At 38.3% G+C, this 20,201-nt stretch overlaps 1 protein-coding gene across 1 annotated transcript; it reads right to left on the reverse strand.

Annotated features, from left to right (window-relative positions):
• Positions 1-5,146: 5,146 nt before the first annotated feature.
• Positions 5,147-6,169, reverse strand: LOC128045172 (olfactory receptor 6K6). Its single transcript, XM_052637652.1, has one exon. It carries the CDS (start codon positions 6,092-6,094, stop codon positions 5,147-5,149), a length of 948 nt encoding a protein of 315 aa, XP_052493612.1. The 5' UTR covers positions 6,095-6,169.
• Positions 6,170-20,201: the final 14,032 nt, after the last annotated feature.

A 20,201-nucleotide genomic window follows, 5' to 3' on the forward strand; every position in this document is an offset into this window, starting at 1 on the left:
TTCTTTCAACATCACATATATCTAGGTTTAAATTCTAGTTCATTTAATCAATTATTAAATAGATAATTTCTATAACTTAAACTTTCTTAATAGATGAGTCAATTTCATCTTTTGTTATTTTTGAAGGTTGTTTTGCCGATTACTGATAAGGTCTGTAAACCACAGTACAAAATGTCTGGCATAAACCGATAAAAAGAAGAGTTACATTTATTTTATTTCCTTAACTCTGCCCAGACTTCTCATCATTACTCTGTTAGAACAATATCCAGGAAAACATAATTAAGCAAAAATATTTCCCAGATATTTTTCTTAAAAGGCAAATAGGGGTAAACTAGCCAGAAGGAGAATTTGTGAGATGTGTTTATCTCAGTGGTCTTAATATCTGTTCCCAGTAAAAAGTGTGAAAATGAAGGAGTCTGTGGCAGGAAATAGGATGACTTTTTATGTTGGACTACTTTATTTCATTTCAAGCTAATTACTTCCCTTAGTATGTGAAAAATAATCCTATGGTTTAGCATCTGAGAAATTCAAGTCTTTAATTATTATTTGGTGTTAGGGATTGTTTATATATTGGCTATCTACTGTTGGTAGATTATCAAATGTTGATTGTAAGAAAATATTTAATTCTGTGTAGAATTACATAGATTGACAAAATAAAGAGCCAAAGTATCTGTATTTACGCAATCTTCCATCTGTCAATTCAGCATGTATTTATTTAGCTATTAGTGTATATCAAATGCTGTGCTAAACTTTACAGAAAATGATGACGTACAAAGTAGATGTTACTCTGTTTTCTTTAAGTTCTTGTTCTTAGAAATGTTTTCAAAGAGTTGAAGATTCTAGACATTAAATTTGTGCTCAATTTGCAATTAGTTACAATTAATTTATAAGTTGTGGCAATTAGTAATTGCCACAATTAGTAATTGCCACTCTCTTCCCAAGTGATGCTACTGGTAAAGAACCTGCCTGTCAATACAGAGATATAAGAGACATGGGTTTGATTCCTGTGTTTGGAAGATCCCCTGGAAGAGGGCATAGCAACCGCAACCCTCTCCAGTACACTTGCCTGGAGAATCCCATCTACAGAGGAGCCTGTCAGGCCACAGTCCACAGGGTCTCAAAGAGTTGGACATGACTAAAGTGACTTAGCATGCACACATGCAGTCTCTACTCAAATAAGTTACATTAAAGATGAAAACTGAAGGATAAATCACAATTAGACATATTTATGAAAGCAGTAATTGCAATAATTATTTCTATTTTACAGAATTGGAAATTTAGACTTACATAAAACACCTGCCAAAACTATAGAGCAAGTCAGAATCAGGAACTCTGCATATGAAAACAAAGTCTTATAGACAAATTCTATTTCAAAATATAGATATTTTACTGATTAATTTCTCTGAACATAGTGATTTTAAGTGGATGGGAGGGATGGATTGGGAAGAGATTATTGAAAGGAGATAATATTATCAACAGTAAATGTTATCTCTTGGATCTTTTTTACTTTACCCTGCATGGAAGTTGATTAGTCCAAAGATATAAGATATATGGGATGGGATGCAGTGTAGCAAAATGAATAATAAAAAGTTTATTTTTAAAGGAAAAATAAGTATTGAATTCAGGAATATCACTGGCTAAACTGATTTAAACCAGGGTTTTGCACAACCAACCAGCTTTATGCCAACCTGGTGCTTTGTTCCCTGGAGCAATGAAATGTAAATGCAGAGAATGAGGTTCTCCAATCACAGTTTCAGAGAAGTAGTGTTTAATTCCATGCTCTGATGGTACTGACTATTTTACTAAAGGGTTTAGCTATAGCTCTGATCATTTATCAGTTTCAAAATGTAAAGAATTATGTCTTCTGAAAGACAGTAAATTTCCAACATGGGGAGACATGATCACATCTTAGCTAGGACTCTATAATCTATGTGTACAATGGCAAGGTGTCCTTTAGTTTGTGCCAAAAGTTCATACAACAATTTCATTGCTTGGCCTTGGGTAACTCATGTTATGAAATTTGGGTACTCAGCATCTGCTACTGGGATTTCTGCTTTATTGACTATGCCAAAGCCTTTGACTGTGTGCATCACAATAAACTGTGGAAAATTCTGAGAGAGATGGGAATAACAGACCACCTGACCTGCCTCTTGAGAAATCTGTATGCAGGTCAGGAAGCAACAGTTAGAACTGGACATGGAACAACAGACTGGTTCCAAATAAGAAAAAGTACATCAAGGCTGTATATTGTCACCCTGCTTATTTAACTTCTATGCAGAGTACATTACGAGAAATGCTGGACTGGAAGAAGCACAAGCTGGAATCAAGATTGCTGGGAGAAGTATCAATAACCTCAGATATGCAGATGACACCACCTTTATGGCAGAAAGCGAAGAGAAACTAAAAAGTCTTTTGGTGAAAGTGAAAGAGGAGAGTGAAAATGTTGCCTTAAAGCTCAACATTCAGAAAATGAAGATCATGGTATCCGGTCCCATCACTTCATGGAAAATAGATCGGGAAACAGTGGAAATAGTGTCAGACTTTATTTTGGGGGGCTCCAAAATCACTGCAGATGGTGACTGCAGCCATGAAATTAAAAGACGTTTACTCCTTGGAAGAAAAGTTATGACCAACCTAGATAGTATATTCAAAAGCAGAGACATTTCTTTGCCGACTAAGGTCCATCTAGTCAAGGCTATGGTTTTTCCAGTAGTCACGTATGGATGTGAGAGTTGGACTGTGAGGAAGGCTGGGCGCCGAAGAATTGATGCTTTTGAACTGTGGTGTTGGAGAAGACTCTTGAGAGTCCCTTGGACTGCAAGGAGATCCAACCAGTCCTTTCTGAAGGAGATCAGCCCTGGGTGTTCTTTGGAAGGAATGATGCTAAAGCTGAAACTCCAGTACTTTGGCCACCTCATGGGAAGAGTTGACTCATTGGAAAAGACTCTGATGCTGGGAGGGATTGGGGGTAGGAGGGGAAGGGGACGACAGAGGATGAGATGGCTGGATGGCATCACTGACTCGATGGACATGAGTCTGAGTGAACTCTGGGAGTTGGTGATGGACAGGGAGGCGTGGCGTGCGGCAATTCATGGGGTCACAAAGTGTTGGACACGACTGAGCGACTGAACTGAACTGAGGCTGATATGGATACTTGGTTTTTACCAAGATCATCTTTTCTCTCTCCTTCATTCGTTCTCACAGGTATTGATCCACCTTTGTTAGTCAGCCCAGCTTCTCAAGCAGTCAGTCACTTAGCCAACAGCAAACCTTGAATAGTCAACAGATGCTATGCTGAATGATATAACATTCAGAGGATGAGGAAACCTTATCCCTGTGGATCCTTAGTCCAATGGGGGATGTGGAGCAAGCAAGAAACAGCAAGACAAACAAAAAGATAGGAAATAAGTCACATCAAAACAAGGGCCTATATTGGTCCTGATGTCAGTACCCAGAATATCATACTTGAATATGAGGAATATTTCTTGAAGCTTGCAGTTAATATTGAGAAGTGCAGGACAATAATAGTAAAAACAATAATTTCTGAGCTTCAATGACAAAAGTTAAGGTTATCCTAGTGAAAAGAATCAATATGCTAGATTGAAAGAGAGAAGAAAGGATGAAAAAATTATACATATTCAAAGAGGCTTGAAGAACAAATACTAAATGTTTAGAAGATTTAGATGAAATAAAATAGCCTAAAGCTGGGAATACAGAGTCTATAAGGACCATTACATTTTATGTTAAAAAATGTGAATTCAATGAATAACAACACTCATTAAAATAGCAACAATAATTATTTATCAGACTCTGAGGGCTCCAAAGATCAAAGACACTAATATTATAACCACTAATTAAATCCTCTGCACTTAACAGAGTACCTAACAGAATTGCTACTCAAACTCTTTTTTTAAAATAAATCTTGAAGTCTCCAGGGGCAAACTGTGTCATCACTTTTTGTTTAACAGTTATCATATTTACTGAATATCATATTTCCTTTGGAAGATTAGGCTTAGTAATTGAATATTCTTGGAAACTTCTCAGAAATGCACAAGAATGATTTTCTTTTTCAGATTTTCTCAGTCATAAGTTCTGATAATCAATCAGTTCCAGGAACCATGTATTTTTAAAGACAAGGAAATGACACAGCTTAGTGGCAGAAAAAGACAGAACATTTTGTCCTTGAACCCTATAGTTCAATAGTCTTTCAACAATCACCTGAGGACTAGGAAATTCACAAAGGAAAGAACCCCATGACTCCTAGTACTCATTAAAGACTGGTAAGGTTTCATGAAACTTTGAGGAAAAGAAATGTGTATAATTTGTTTTCTTCAACACAGAATATATTAAATGAACATATGTATTTATTGGGGGCAGAGCATGAATTAGAATCCTGAAGTTAAGTCCCAGCTCTGTCACTAATGATCTATATGACTTTAGGCAAATCATTAAACTTCTTTGAACCTTTGTTCCCACATTTAATATGGTGATATCTGACCTTATTGCTTTTTTTTCAAGTCAAGAGGATTCATATATGTGAAAATATTTAAAATAGCAAATTACTAGAGGAAATAGTGGACTATTATTAATTACTATGCCACTCTATTGTGCTAAAATTCTATACAGATGGTATACAAGATCAGAACATGGCCACTGAGTTAAATTCGTGCATTAAATAAGCTAAAAGTGAAGATGTTTTCTCTGTAGTTTCAGGAAATTATTTATTGATGTGGAATGTGGAACTGCATGGGGTTCATCATTGGAAAGAGGATTGGGGAAAAGCTAACAGCAATGTCAAGAACCATGATGTCTTTTATGCTTCTTCAGTCCTGCTCTCTGGCCTCACCAGCACTTGGGACCACAGTAGACAAGGGCAGGAGTCTTGCTAATAGAGTGTGAGGAAGAAGCCTACCTGCACCATAAAGCAGGAAAACCCATGTATACTCCTTTCAGCTACCACAACTACATCAATGTAAATAAGCTCTGCAACCGCTACCAGTGACTTGGATGCAGCAGTCTTCCATCCTTGTTTATAATAATAGAACAAGTAGCTGTGACAATAGAGAAAGAGCATAATCATGAACAAGACAAGGGACAGTGCAAAGCTGAACTTCCAAGAGTTTTTAGAGTCTAGAGAGATCTAGATCTATCTCTCAACCCCACCAGCCCTCTTCTGATAGCCAAAGAGCCTCCCAATTGCATTTTTCATGTCCTTATTTCTCAGGCTATAGATAATGGGGTTGAGGAAGGGAGCGAGGATAACAAAAGTGACAGCAATTGCTGTGTCCCAAAACACGGAGTAAGTGGCTGAGAATCGCAAGTACATGACAGCCACACTGCCAAAAAACAGCAAGAACACAGCAAGGTGGGCAGCACAGGTAGAGAAAGCTTTGTGGCGGCCTTCAGCCGAGGGCATTTGCAGAATCACCACAATGATCCGGAGGTAGGATAGGGCGATGACCAGGAAGGAGGCCAGGATCTCCACTGCATGGATGACATCCACAATGACCACCAGGGATGTATCTGTGCAGGCCAAGCTCAGCACAGGAGTAAAGTCACAGAAGATCTGCTGGATCTGATTGGAGCCACAGAAAGGCAGGGTGCCAATCCATGCAATTTCAGGGAGCACCAGGAGGAAGCCACAGAGGCAGGATCCAGCTGTCAGATGGATACAGAGTTTGGAAGTCATAATGGTTGGGTAATGGAGGGGGTTGCAGATAGCTATGTACCTGTCGATGGCCATTGCTGTGAGGACACAACCTTCTGTGATGCCAAGTGAGTGGAAGAAGTACATCTGCAGAAGGCAGCCAGCAAGAGAGATGGTCTTCTGCTCACTGACTAGGCAGGAGAGCATCTTGGGGATGGTGGTCGTGGTATACCAGATCTCCAGGAAAGAGAGGACACGGATGAAGAAATACATGGGAGTGTGCAAGGCCACATCCACCTGGGTGACAATGAATATCATTAGGTTTCCAGTTATGATAAATCCATAAATGAGAAGTAAGGGAATAAAGAATAAGAGGCCACCTTCATGTAAATGCGGGAACATAGAGAAGAGGAACTCAGTCACCCTTGTCTGGTTCTCACTGGTCATCGCCTGTGTCACCTGGGAAGGGAAGAAAGGAGACCAAAAACTCCTGAAATTGGGATGGCAATTACTTATTGAAAATTGCTTTGCTCTTTTCTGTAATCAGTTACTTAACCTGATGCTGGGGCCCTAAACAGGCCAGTTAGAAATCTCTCCAGTTGCACCTCTATGCAGGAACATCTGAAATGCTTGCTTTTGAACCCCTAAATGAATCTTTTTGTAAACATCTTCAAATGATATGAAGAAAACACAAAGCAGCACACAATTTTAATTCTCTGAATTATTTTCTGGAGGTGCAGTCAATTTTTTAATTTCTGAGTTTTTTGTCCCACTCTGTGTTTAGCTTTAAAACACACACATTTCTTTTTGACTATTCTCAATTCCTGTTTTTAGAAAAGCAATTAAAAAATATAAAACACCATCAAAAACACTCCACTCAGTAAGTCTTCAGTTGCTCACTCATATTTTCTAGCTCTGCTATCTAATCTTAGATTGGCCACCTTTATCACTCTGCCTCTTTTCTGTTGGTTTCACAGCAGCAAGTCTATTTTCCATTTAGAGCATAGGAACCCAGACACAAGAAAATATCCCTCCTCTCCTCTGCTTTCTCTGTAACTCCCTCTCCTTCTCTTCCCTCAGTGATTGATATTGATAGGTGCTCAGACCAAGAGTCTCTTCAGAATCACAGTATATCTGAAAAGTGGCTATTGAATTTTGGACAAACATGTAATTTCACCCTTGCTCATCCCATTCCTTCTAGAAAGACCACATCTAAGAACCAAAGAGAGGAGAAAATCATCCTGAAATTTTTTTTTAAAAAAATAGCTTCTCTAATAACTTTGGCAATTTTGGAAAGAAAATGTCAGCTGCAATAGAAATCAGGCCATGTTTGGAAGAAAGGGCAACTAAATTTCTTGAAAAGCTAATTAAACTTAAGTATAGCAGTATACTTATTTATTAACTATTTTAACATCTTTTTACTCATCTTACCTCCATGAAATCATTCTACAGATGAATATTTCTATGAATGGTCTTACTGTCCCTTGTCTTTTCAAAAACATTAAAGGATAAACCCAAAGATCATAGCCTTATATTTATTGTCTTTTCTCAACAGGTTCCAATCAACATTTTTCTTTTTCTTATCTTTTATGGATTTCAATTGATTTATTAATTTTAAAAATTATTGAGGTGTAGTTACTTCATGATGTTGCTCAGTTTCAGGTGTACAGTAATGTGAATCAGTTATACATATACATAGATCCATTACTTTTCAGATTCTTTTCCCATCTAGGTCACTGGAGAGTACTATGTAGAATTCCCTGTGTTATACAGCAGGTCTTTATACAGTTCAGTTCAGTTCAGTCGCTCAGTCTTGTCCGACTCTTTGCGACCCCATGAACTGCAGCACCCCAGGCCTCCCTGTCCACCACCAACTCCCGGAATTTGCCCAAACTTATGTCCATTGAGTTGGTGATGTCATCCAACAATTTCATCCTCTGTGGTCCCCTTCTCCACCTGCTTTCAATCTTTCCCAACATCAGGGTCTTTTCAAATGAGTTAGCCCTTTGCATCAGGTGGCCAAAATATTGGCGCTTCAGCTTCAACATCAGTCCTTTCAATGAACACCCAGGACTGATCTCCTTTAGGATGGACTGGTTGGATCTCCTTGCAGTCCAGGGGACTCTCAAGAATCTTCTCCAACACCGCAGTTCAAAAGCATCAATTCTTCGGCGATCAGCTTCCTTTATAGTCCAGCTCTTTCATCCATACATGACTACAGGGAAATCCAGAGCCTTGACTAGATGGACCTTTGTTGACAAAGTAATGCGCTTTTTAATATGCTGTCTAGGTTGGTCATAACTTTCCTTCCAAGGAGTAAGCATCTTTTAATTCCATGGCTGCAATCACCATCTGCAGTGATTTTGGAGCCCAACAAAATACAGGCAGCCACTGTTTCCACTGTTTCCCCAACTATTTGCCATGAAGTGTTGGCACCGGATACCATGATCTTAGTTTTCTGAATGTTGAGCTCTAGCCAACTTTTTCACTCTCCTCTTTCACTTTCAACAAGAGGCTCTTTAGTTCTTTGCTTTCTGCCATAAGGTTGGTATCATCTGCATATCTGAGGTTATTGAGATTTCTCCTGGCAATCTTGATTCCAGCTTGTGCTTCTTCCAGCCCAGCATTTCTCATGATGTACTCTGCATATAAGTTAAATAAGCAGGGTGACAATACACAGCCTTGATGTACTCCTTTTCCTATTTGGAACCAGTCTGTTGTTCCATGTCCAGTTCTACCTGTGGCTTCCTGACCCGTATATAGGTTTCTCAAGAGGCAGGTCGGGACTTCCCTGGTGGCTCAGAGGTTAAAGTGTCTGCCTGGAATGCAGGAGACCAGGGTTCGATCCCTGGGTCAGGACGATCCCCTGGAGAAGGAAATGGCAATCCATTCCAGTACTCTTGCCTGGAGAATCCCATGGAGGGAGGAGCCTGGTAGGCTACAGTTGATGGGGTCGCAAAGAGTAGGACACGACTGAGCGACTTTTCTTCTTCAAGAGGCAGGTCAGGTGGTCTGGTATTCCCATCTCTTTCAGAATTTTCCACAGTTTATTATGATCCACAGCTTTGGCATAGTCATCAAAGAAGAAAGATGTTTTTCTGGAACTCTCTTGCTTTTTCGATGATCCAGCGGATGTTGGAAATTTGATCACTGGTTCCTTTGACTTTTCTAAAACCAGCTTCAACATCTGGAAGTTCACAGTTCACGTATTGCTGAAGCCTAGCTTGGAGAATTTTGAGCATTACTTTACTAGCATGTGAGATGAATGCAATTGTGCAGTAGTTTGAGCATTCTTTGGCACTGCCTTTCTTTGATGTAGCACTTTCACAGTATCATCTTTTAGGATTTGAAATAGCTCAACTGGAATTCCATCACCTCCATTAGCTTTGTTTGTAGTGATGCTTCCTAAGGCCACCCTGACTTCACATCCCAGGATGTCTGGCTCCAGGTGAGTGATCACACCATCGTGATTATCTTGGTCGTGAAGATCTTTTTCGTACAGTTCTTCTGTGTATTCTTGCCACCTCTTCTAAATATCTTCTGCTTCTGTTAGGTCCATACCATTTCTGTCCTTTATCAAGCCCATCTTTCCATGATCTCTTTCCATATTCTCTTGGTATCTCTAATTTTCTTTAAGAGATCTCTAGTTTTTCATATTCTATTGTTTTCCTCTATTTCTTTGCACTGATCACTGAGGAAGGCTTTCTTATCTCTCCCTTCTATTCATGGAACTCTGCATTCAAATGGTTATATCTTTCCTTTTCTCCTTTGCTTTTCACTTCTCTTCTTTTTAAGGTATTTGTAAGGCTTCCTCAGACAACCATTTTGCTTTTTCACATTTCTTTTTCATGGGATTAGTCTTGATCCCTGTCTTCTGTACAATGTCACAAACTTTCATCCATATTTAATCAGGAAGTCTGTTTATCAGATCTAGTCCCTTAAATCTATATCTCACTTCCACTGTATAATCATAAGGGATTTGATTTATGTCATACCTGAATTGTCTAGTGGTTTCCCCCACTTTCTTCAATTTATGTCTGAATTTGGCAATAAGGAGTTCACGATCTGAGCCACAGTCCATGCCCGGTCTTGTTTTTGCTGACTTTATAGAGCTTCTCCATCTTTGGCGGCAAAGAATATAATCAATTTGATTTTGGTGTTGACCATCTGGTGATGTCCATGTGTAGAGTCTTTTCTTGTGTTGTTGGAAGAGGGTGTTTGCTATGACCAGTTTGTTCTCTTGGCAAAACTCTATCAGCCTTTTCCCTGTTTCATTCTGCTTTCCAAGGCCAAATTTACCTGTTACTCAAGGTATTTCTTGACTTGCTACCTTTGCATTCCAGTCCCCTGTAATGAAAAGGACATCTTTTTTTGGGTGTTAGTTCTAAAAGATCTTGTAGGTCTTCATAACCATTCAGCTTCAGCATCTTCAGTTTTCCTGGTTGGGGCATAGACTTGGATTACTGTGATATTGAATTGTTTGCCTCAGAAATGAACAGAGATCATTCTGTTGTTTTTGATATTGCACCCAAGTACTGCACTACTCCATTTCTTCTAAGGAATTCCTGCCCACAGTAGTAGATATAATGGTCATCTGAGTTAAATTCACCCATTCCAGTCCATCTTAGTTCACTGATTTCTAGAATGTTGATGTTCACTCTTGCCATCTCCTGTTTGACCACTTCCAATTTGCCTTGATTCATGGACCTAACATTCCAGGTTCCTATGCAATATTGCTCTTTATTCATTGGACCTTGCCTCTATCACCAGTGACATCTACAACTGGGTGTTGTTTTTGCTTTGGCTCCATCCCTTCATTCTTTCTGGAGTTATTTCTCCACTTATCTCCAGTAGCATATTGGGCACCTACCGACCTGGGGAGTTCATCTTTCAGTGTCCTATTTTTTTTGCCTTTTCATACTGTTCATGGGGTTCTTAAGGCAAGAATACTGAAATGGTTTGCCATTCCCTTCTCCAGTGGACCACGTTCTGTCAGACCTCTCCACCATGACCTGCCCGTCTTGTGTGGCCCCACATGGCATGGCTTAGTTTCTTTGAGTTAGACAAGCTGCAGTCCATGTGATCAGGTTGGCCAGTTGTCTGTGTTGTGGTTTCAGTCTGTCCACCCTCTGATTCTCTCTCTCAGAGCCTACCATCTTACTTGGGTTTCTCTTACCTTGGACAGGGGGTATCTCTTCACAGCTGCTCCAGCAAAGCACAGCCACTGCTCCTTACCTTGGACGTCAGGTAGTTCCTCTCAGTCTCTGCCCCTGACCTGTCTGTTTGATATATTTTTGAATAACACAATAGTACTGTGTCTATGTCAATTCCCATCTCTCATTTTATCCCTCCTGGCCCCCTTTTCCCCTGGTAACTACAAATTTGTCATCTATATCTGCTTCTCTATTTCTGCTTTGTAAATCAGTTTATTTGTACCATTTTTTGGATTCCACATATAAGCAGTGTCATGTATTTGTCTTTCACGTCTACTAGTCAAAGTTTTAAGCCAAATATTTTTCTATATGCTCATCAGCTCTGCCATATAGGACCAATTTTCTGCATTTTATTTTTATATCATTATTTTCTTCCATTTTCTTGGTCTCTTCCTATTGGAATCCAATTGCCAATATCCAGTAAATGCTCCTATTATCATAAAAGTCTCACTGATTCTCACTGCCAGAAGTAAACACCCTCTCTTAAGAATACTTTATATTTTCTTCTTTCATGATATTTAACACATCTTTTTTTGCATTTTCCCCTGGTGGCTCAGATGGTAAAGAATCTGCTGCAATGCGGGAGACCCACATCAGACAGTAAATAATATGCAAGCAATGCAGGAGATCTGGGTTTGAGTCCTGATTCTGGAAGATCCCCTGGAGGAGGAAATGGCAATCCACTCCAATATTCTTGCCTGGGAAATCCCATGGACAGAGGAGCCTCATAGGCTATAGGCCATCAGGTCGCAAAGAGTCAGACATGGCTGAAGCAATTGAGCAGGCACGCATGCATGCTAGGGAGATTATTATCATTGTTTTATAGGTAGAGAAATTGAGAACTAGAGGGGAAAAGTAATTTCCCAAATTCACATGGATCCAAAGCAATAATTGGAATATTGGTCTTTAGGTCTTTAGTCATTATTATTATTTGTACCACACTGCAAAATTTAGATCAGGATTCATCATTCATTCTGTTTTCTTCTCTGAGTACCACTATGTGTTTACGACTGTCCTAGGTATGAGATGAGAGAGGTAATGTGTTTTTCCCCCTCTCAGGTCAAAGAGAGGTTAAAATAAATGCATTGAAGACTAGGAAAATTAGTTTTAGAAGATGCCTCTTACTTTATGTCTCAAGCCTTGAGGAAGAAAGATAGGAGAGCCAGGTTTTGGAAGGGAGCAGGCACCAGTGAAGCAGAAGGGCAGAGGGCATGCACTGAGAAAGATGTGAGAGATCTGGGTTTTCTCTGTTGGAAGCAGCCACATTTCTGTCTCCTATGTATTATCTTTTCTCAGCCTAAAATGCCAGAGAATGGCCATCCTGAGTAGTCATTATAGAGAACACAGATGGATAAAGCAAGAGACCATGGGGCTATGAAAAGTGGAATTTCAGAGCTAAGTGGCTTATTAAAGGCATCTAGAGGGACTATTTCTTACTTTGAGTGAGGCTTTTCTCACTAGCAAATTTACATTGTTATCTATCATCTGTACATCAGTTCAATTACATTCATATATTTATTGATCCTCTGCTAGGTGCCAATCACTGCTGAAGGTTTTTGCATAAGTGTGTGCTAAGCCATGTCTGAGTCTTTGCAACCTAATGGACTGTATCCTGCCAGGCTCCTCTGTCCATGGGATTTTCCAGGCACAAATACCAGAGTGGGTTGCCATGCCCTCCTCCAGGGATCTTCCCAACCTAGAGATAGAACCTGTGTCTCTTACATCTCTTGCATTGGCAGGCAGGTTCTTTACCACAAGTGCCACCTGGGAAGCTCGCTGAAGGTTCAAGGGCTATATAAAGTTGAATAAAACATTAATTTTTGCTCCTGAGACACATAAAGTGCATTTAAGAAAATTCTGGCATGACAGATAATCAGCAATGCCCAAGGAGTTCAGCCTACAGATTTTCACTGTAGAGTAAAAAGAAACTTGAATTAGATTGCAGTCCTGGAAATAAAGAAGTAAAATTCTCTTTAAGTCCTCAGGAAGCCACAATTCTTTTGACTTTAAAATTTTAGTGTTGGAAAGACCTTAGATATCATTAATATCTTCATCTGTTAGATGAGCAATATTCTTCCTAATATCCTTTCTAATTTCTTTACTTATTCTAATTTATTTACTTATATAATACAGTTCTAAACATATGAAGTTTTGCTTCATGTTCTAAGAAAATTTTACCCTGAAAAGAAAATTTAACTTGAAACAACAGGTTAATTTGGGTACCAAACGCAGGTTAGCATGCTCAACTGGCTTATCACATACCTTGTCTGAGACCACAAGAATGTTTCTCAGAATCTCTGCGGCAACCTGCCCCTCCTGCTAGTTTGTCAGTGAGACTATAGATGTTTCTGCACTCTCTTTCTGGAGTATCTAGAATGGAAAGATTATCTTGCCTGGGAGTTTCTCTTTAGATAACACAGGATCTTTAAAAAGTGGTGCATCTCATTCTCCACTCTAAGGGACCTATTAGAGGAAACATGTCACATGGTAACTAGACATTCCTGAGGGGGTCAGGTCTCAAAACTTTCCTGTGGCTAAATAATCTTATCTCTCATAAGGGAGTATAGATCTAGGCACTGGGGCTCAGAATGACAATGGGTGTCAGAATAGAATTCTCGCAAGATCACACCTCTCTGAAACAGACCACCAGCAAACACTGTTTTCTTCTCAGCCTTTCACTCATTTTTCACTATGTTTTCCACTTCAGCTGAGATGATGATAATAATATATTTTTGAAGTTTTAAATACACATTCACTCAATTCTTATTTAAAATTTTTTTGTTTAATTGGAGGATAATTATAAGGTGCTGGTTTCTGCCATAAAACTATGTGAATGTGTCACAATTTTATATATTTGAGTGTGGCTCATATCATGAACTCCTTATTATCAAATTCAGACTTAAATTGAAGAAAGTAGGGAAAACCACTAGGCCATTCAGGTATGACCTAAATCAAATCCCTTATGATTATACAATGGAAATGACAAATAGACTCAAGGGATTAGAATTGATAGAGTGCTTGAAGAACTATGGACAGAGGTTCCTAGCATTGTACAGGAAGCAGTGACCAAAACTGTCCCCAAGAAGAAGAAATGCAAAAAGGCAAAATGGTTGTTTGAGGAGGCCTTACAAATAGCTGAGGAAAGAAGAGAAGTGAAAGGCAAAGAAGAAAAGGAAAGATATACCCATTTGAAAGCAGAGTTCCAAGAATAGCAAGGAGAGATAAGAAAGCCTTCCTAACTGATCAATGCAAAGCAATAGAGGAAAACAATAGAATGGGAAAGATTAGAGATCTCTTAAAAAAATCAGAGATACCAAGAGAACATTTCATGCACAATGGGCACAATAAAGGACAGAATAGTATGGACTTAATAAAAGCACATGATATTAAGAAGAGGTGGTAAGAATACACAGAAGAACTGTACAAAAATGATCTCAATGACTCAGATAACCACAATGGTATGATCAATCACCTAGAGCCAGACATATGTGTGTGTATGTGTGTGTGTGTGTGTGTGTGCATCATCTCCATTTTGAGCCTCCCTCCCCCTCATTTAATTCTTTAGAAAAAGAATTTGTAAGCTTAAAATGATTAACATGGTAAATTTTATGTTACATATTGTTTACCACAATTAAGTATAAAACGCTGTTTGTATGAGATAGCAAAGACAAGAGTTATTCCCATTTTACAGATGGAATAATTCAGAGCAGTTAAAGCCCTGCTCCAGTTCACATAGCCAAAAAATGCAAGGGCAAAATTGAACCTTGAGCTTCAAAACTCAAAATTAGCTAAAGATTAACCTTTCCCTTTGATTATAACTTTAATTATTCCCACATATGTATTCTCTAAAATGATCTTTCACTTAGCTTGCAGCATCATTTAATAGGACTTGGTTTAACTAAGAAGAAAGGCAGGGAAAATAAGGACATTCCTGGACTTTTACTTTACATTTTTCTATTTTCTACTCTATTCCCTGCCTTGAACTGTAAGTCCCAGCAACCAAGCTGTTTGTAGCCATACCCTCACAATGCTATTTTGATCTGTCATGCTTTGGGCTTTTTCCCTATTCTTCCCTCTTCCTAAAATTTCTACCCTGCCTTCTTTCCACCCTAAATATAGGCACATACTTCACCTCTGTAATTCTTATTAATTTTTCAAGTTTCAGTACATTACCCTCTTCTTCAGGAAGCCTTTCTTGGTTCCCAGGTTGTTTTGGGGGGTCTTTTTTGTGTTCCTAAAGCATCTCATACATACATATGTTGTTGAAATTATTTAGTTGTATGTCCAGATTCTAAGAAATTTAATGGTGATCTATAATTATCTATTCATATTTGACTTTCTAGTACACAGCCCAGGGACTTATATAGAACTCAAGTAACATATGCTTAATGAAGAAGATAAACAAAGGTCTAGCCATGAAAATACAAGAACTATGTTTGTAGGATATTAAATATATTTGATTTGAAACAGAGGGCTTGTAGAGTGAATCAGTGGAGAAACAGCATTGGAGGATTAAGTTAGGTGGATTTGGAGATCTAGAATGTCAAGCATTGGGATTTTTAAAGTATATTTTGCAAGAAGCATGAAGTTATTAGGTAATTTTAGAGTGGACATTAACGCACAAAATTGCACTTTAATATGTAGAATACAGAGAAATTATGGAAATGAGAAATGTCATTAATTCATTTAACTAGCATTTATTCATCACTATTCAGGCATCAGACTCTTTTCTGCAATGGTCTGGAATAAAGGCCTAAATAAGACAGTAATAATGAAGCTAAAGGATAAAAGGGATAAGAATAAATATGAATAATCAATAAGGTCTGACACCTGACTATGTAGGGCATGTTGGAAAGAAGAGCATTAAAGAGACAGATTTTAAGTTTGAGTTAGTCAGTCACCATTATTGATAAATACAGTAACAGCTAAAGCAAAAGCTAGTAAAGGGGGGGAAATTATGAGTTATAGATATGTTATTCTGAGTGTGTGGGCAAACTTATAAACAGAAATCTCTTATTGCCATTAAGGATGAACAAGTGGAATTCAGGAGAGATGAAAAGTCTATGGACTTAGATATAAGTGTCAAATAAAGATTAAAATTGAACTATGAGGATGCATTAGATAGTTGAAAACAGTGTCAGAAATAGCAAGAGAGACTGGAAGGTTATAATTGGTGGGTGGAGGAATATAATACATAACTCTTATTTACTGGGTTAAGTATGTGCTAAAAATGCACAAAGGCAATTATATATTTCTTCTCATTTCAGTATTTTTATAAGTTATTCATTATTATCAACCACTTTAAATTGAGGAAACTAAAGTTTTAATGACTTATGTATCATCCCCATAGTCGTGTAGCTAAGAAGGTGACAAAGTCAGAATTAGAACCTAAGTCTATCTTTCTGTCTTGTTCCAAAATATCCAGGGAACTAAGAGAACAAAGACACAGCTGTGTCATGAAAATCAAGGCAAAAAAGTACAAGAACAAATAAATGATCAACGGGTGAGATTTGGAAATGATCTAGTCTTATTATTATTCCTTATTCTCAATGTCTTAAAGTGTTGGAAATGTTAGTCACTCAATCATGTCAAACTCTCTCTGACTCCATGAATTGTAGCCCTCCATGCTCCTCTGTCCATGGATTCTCCAGGCAAGAATACTGGAATGGGGAGCAATTTCCTCCTCCAGGGGAATCCTCCAGACCCAAGGATCAAATTCAGGTCTCCCACATTGAAAGCAGATTCTGAGCCACCAGGGAAGCCCACCAATGTCTTAAAACCACCTTGGATATATTTGCTGAGTGAATATTTGTCAGGGAATATGAAAACTGAAAAAAATGGCAATAAAATTTTGTGGTTAGTGGAACATTGGCAAATGAGGAGTTAATATAATTTTAGCCATATGGCTTCTGCATAGTCTGTGGAAGATGAATGAATAAAATCAATACAAATGAATCAACTAATATGGATGATATTTGAGACGTTTGATAATGAAAAGATGGGAGAACTAGAGCAGGTAATGTAATCAAAGATAACTTTCTTTAAGTTATAGTAGATATATAGTTTCTTAGATACTATGATATAATAGTAAAACGGGCATGCTTGGAAGAGAGGGAGAAGAGTCAGTAGTAAAAAAGAAACTAAAGATACTGAAGATCAAAGAGATAATAACTAGAACAAGTGGTAGGAAACTGGGTCAAATAATTTAAGGAGTGTTCAATCCTGACCCCAGCTTTTGGAGCCATCTGCCTCTGGAACCATTGAAGTCAGTGAAATCTCATGCACGTGAACCCCTCCTTCCCACTACCACTACTAATGGTCCTTTAATACCCTAGATCCTTTTGAAGAAGTTCTGCTGAGGTGTGCTGCACAGCTGCTGACAGAATTTTCTAGAATATACTTCAGAGTTGTGCTGTGCTATCACCAAACTGCTCTGAAACTGCTTCAATGAAGAGTGAAGATAATCCTTCCTTTGAACCACATTTTTTTAGCTTAGCTCCTCTTGTTCCTTAACCTTCCTGTGTCTCAGCAGACACTTTTTATACAAACAATTCTTTCACACTTTGTTCAGAAAAGAAACAAAGTATCTCTTTCCATCTGATTTCTAGCCTGACTCAAAGACCTAACTTCCCATAGGTATGGCAACTCCCTGAAAGGGAGCTTGGCAGCAAATGCATTCCTAATTAACCACATGGGACATGGAGTTGATTTCCTTTAGGCACTGAGGGAGAGCCCTACAGAAGAAAGCTATTCCCTACCCTACCAACTAGTCCCTGAGAACGTAGATTTGTGATTGTGGCTAGAACCTTCTGATTTGCTGGACTGCAGAACAGTAAAAATGAAGACATTTGGGAAATAGGAGGGAGCCCTCTGAATTTCTGGAAGAGGTAGGTATGGGATGAAGGGTGGGCTCTGTACTTTGACATATGGGTGAGTGCCTTACATAGGGGAAGAAGCCCAGAAAATCAGATTATTTTTCTGTTGGTTTTAAATTAAGACTTGTAGAAGATCTGTTGACATTTTGTAGGCTTGTGAGGTAGGGGGGAAAATAGTAAGTAGTTCAGGAATGAGGGATTTTGGATAATGTGTGTTATAGGACTAGAGATGGTCATAAGATAATCTATTAAATTTTGTCTGGGACATTAGCCCTTGAGAGATCATGTTTGTCTGGGCCACTAGAATTATGACTCTTTACCTCTGCTGACTTGTTTATTTATTTAAATTTTTAATAATTGAGATATAATTGACATATAACACTGTATAAATTTAAGGTGTTTGTGTTTATTTGATGCATTTATATATTGCAGTCTGATTAACATTATAGTGTTATTTATCACTCTTGTCACATCACAAAATTATAGATGTCCCATGTACAAGAGCTAAACTATCAGCTAGTTCATTGAAGGCAAGTCTCAGAATTTTGCCAGGCACACAAATATTTACTAACAAGCAGGTACGAAAACCAATATTAAATCTGGTTTTGGAAGCCCAAGGAAATTCCAACTCTATTCTTTAGTCCCTCTGATTAGAACGAATGAAAGGCTCTATCAAAGATAAAATGTAGCCAAATTCTCACTGGAGGAAAACCTAACATGGTGAAATCATGTGATAGATCCTCTGCTAAGGGAGGAGTGCAGAAATGAATGAATCACGGGTCTATTCCACCCTTCCACACTGTATAGGCAGCATGACAAGCTCTTATTCTAAAGCTACTTCAAGAAATGGTTTAGGTTTATTTCTAGCCAGGCCACATATCTTGGTCACCTGGTTTTTAACTAAAGAAAGAAACCTAAAGTTCCTATACTGCTGATTTTCAGCTGGGACAATTTTACTTCCACTGTTCCCCTGCAGAAATATTTAGCAATTTCTAGAGACATTTTGTTTATCATGACTGAGGAAAGGGTCTGGGCTATTGATTTCTAGTAGAAGCTAGAACTGATGCTAAATGTCCTACAATGCATGGAAAACCTCTCTCTTCCTCATCCCTAGCAAAAAATTATCTGATACACAATGTTAGTAGTGCTGAAGTTGAGAAAACCTGCCCTGTGCTAATTAATGAGCCCACTTTCCTGAAGGCTCAACAGTTCATTAATCCACCTGCAATAAAGGCAACACAGGAGATGCAGGCTTGGTCCCTGGGTCAGGAAAATCCCTTGAAGAAGGAAAATGGCAACCCATTGCAATATTCTTGCCTGAAAGATCCCATGGACAGAGTGGCCTGAAAGTCTAAGTGTTAGTCACTGCCCCATGGACTGTAGCCCGCCAGGCTCCTCTGTCCATGGAATTTTCCAGGCAAGAATATTAGAGTGGGTTGTCGGTCCCTTCTCCAGGGGATCTTCCCTACCCAGGGATCGAACACGGGTCTCCTGCATTGTGGACAGATTCTTTACCATCTGATCACCAGGGAAGCCCCTAGAGTAGCCTGGTGGGCTCCAATCCAAAAGGTCACAAAGAATCAGACAACTGAGCATCTAAGCACACATGGTGAAGATGCCATTCTGGATACTTGAAACTATCTGCCTCTGGCTATAGACTGCTAATCAAAACTTTTGACATGTCATCAAACCACTCCTAGAGGGTGATTTCTCGATTAGTATATTTCAACTATTAGCTAATGCTCTTTACCATTGACCATTAACTAACCTAGATTAATTTGCACACAAAGGTATATTGCATGGGTCTAAGCTGTTGTGTTTTAAAGTAAATTGAATTCAGTATGATATTTACTTCTTCTCTTTACTCTATTTTTCTAACTATGAAGCCAGCAAGAAAAGACAGTACCTGCACTTGATTTGTAAGATACCCACTTAAAAAGTTTTTACTTTTATCCACAAAGGGGATCATTTTGTCACAACTCATTTTGTGTCTCCAATATTTAATATCAAAAATAAAAATGTTTACCTATTTAAGGTATTTCTAATTTGCTATTATAATAAATATTCCAATGAATATCCATGTATTTGTTTTAATATTTAACATTATTTTCTTGGGCTATATGGTGAAATGAATTATCTAAAAAGTCTCAAAACTCTTAAAAAAGATTGCCAAATTGCCATTCAGGAGTTTGTACCAATTTAAATGTCCAAAAAGCAAAACTGTTTCCTTAGCTCTCAGAATAGTTGATAATACAATGTGTTATAATTACTAAAAATGTATTTGCAAGTTAGACATACTCACTTTATAATTTGCAAAGCAATGCACATAAATATTTTGTTTAATCAACCTCATTTCAAGGCTGATGAGCTGCTTGAAAAGAAAGTTTATAGTGGTTATTTAACTTAGGTACAGTACTGACTGTTTATATTTGATTTCACTAGCCAACAAGTGAAACACCTGAAAAT

The sequence above is a fragment of the Budorcas taxicolor genome, chromosome 3 (genome assembly GCF_023091745.1).
Source record: "Budorcas taxicolor isolate Tak-1 chromosome 3, Takin1.1, whole genome shotgun sequence".
Taxonomy (NCBI): Eukaryota; Metazoa; Chordata; class Mammalia; order Artiodactyla; family Bovidae; genus Budorcas; species Budorcas taxicolor.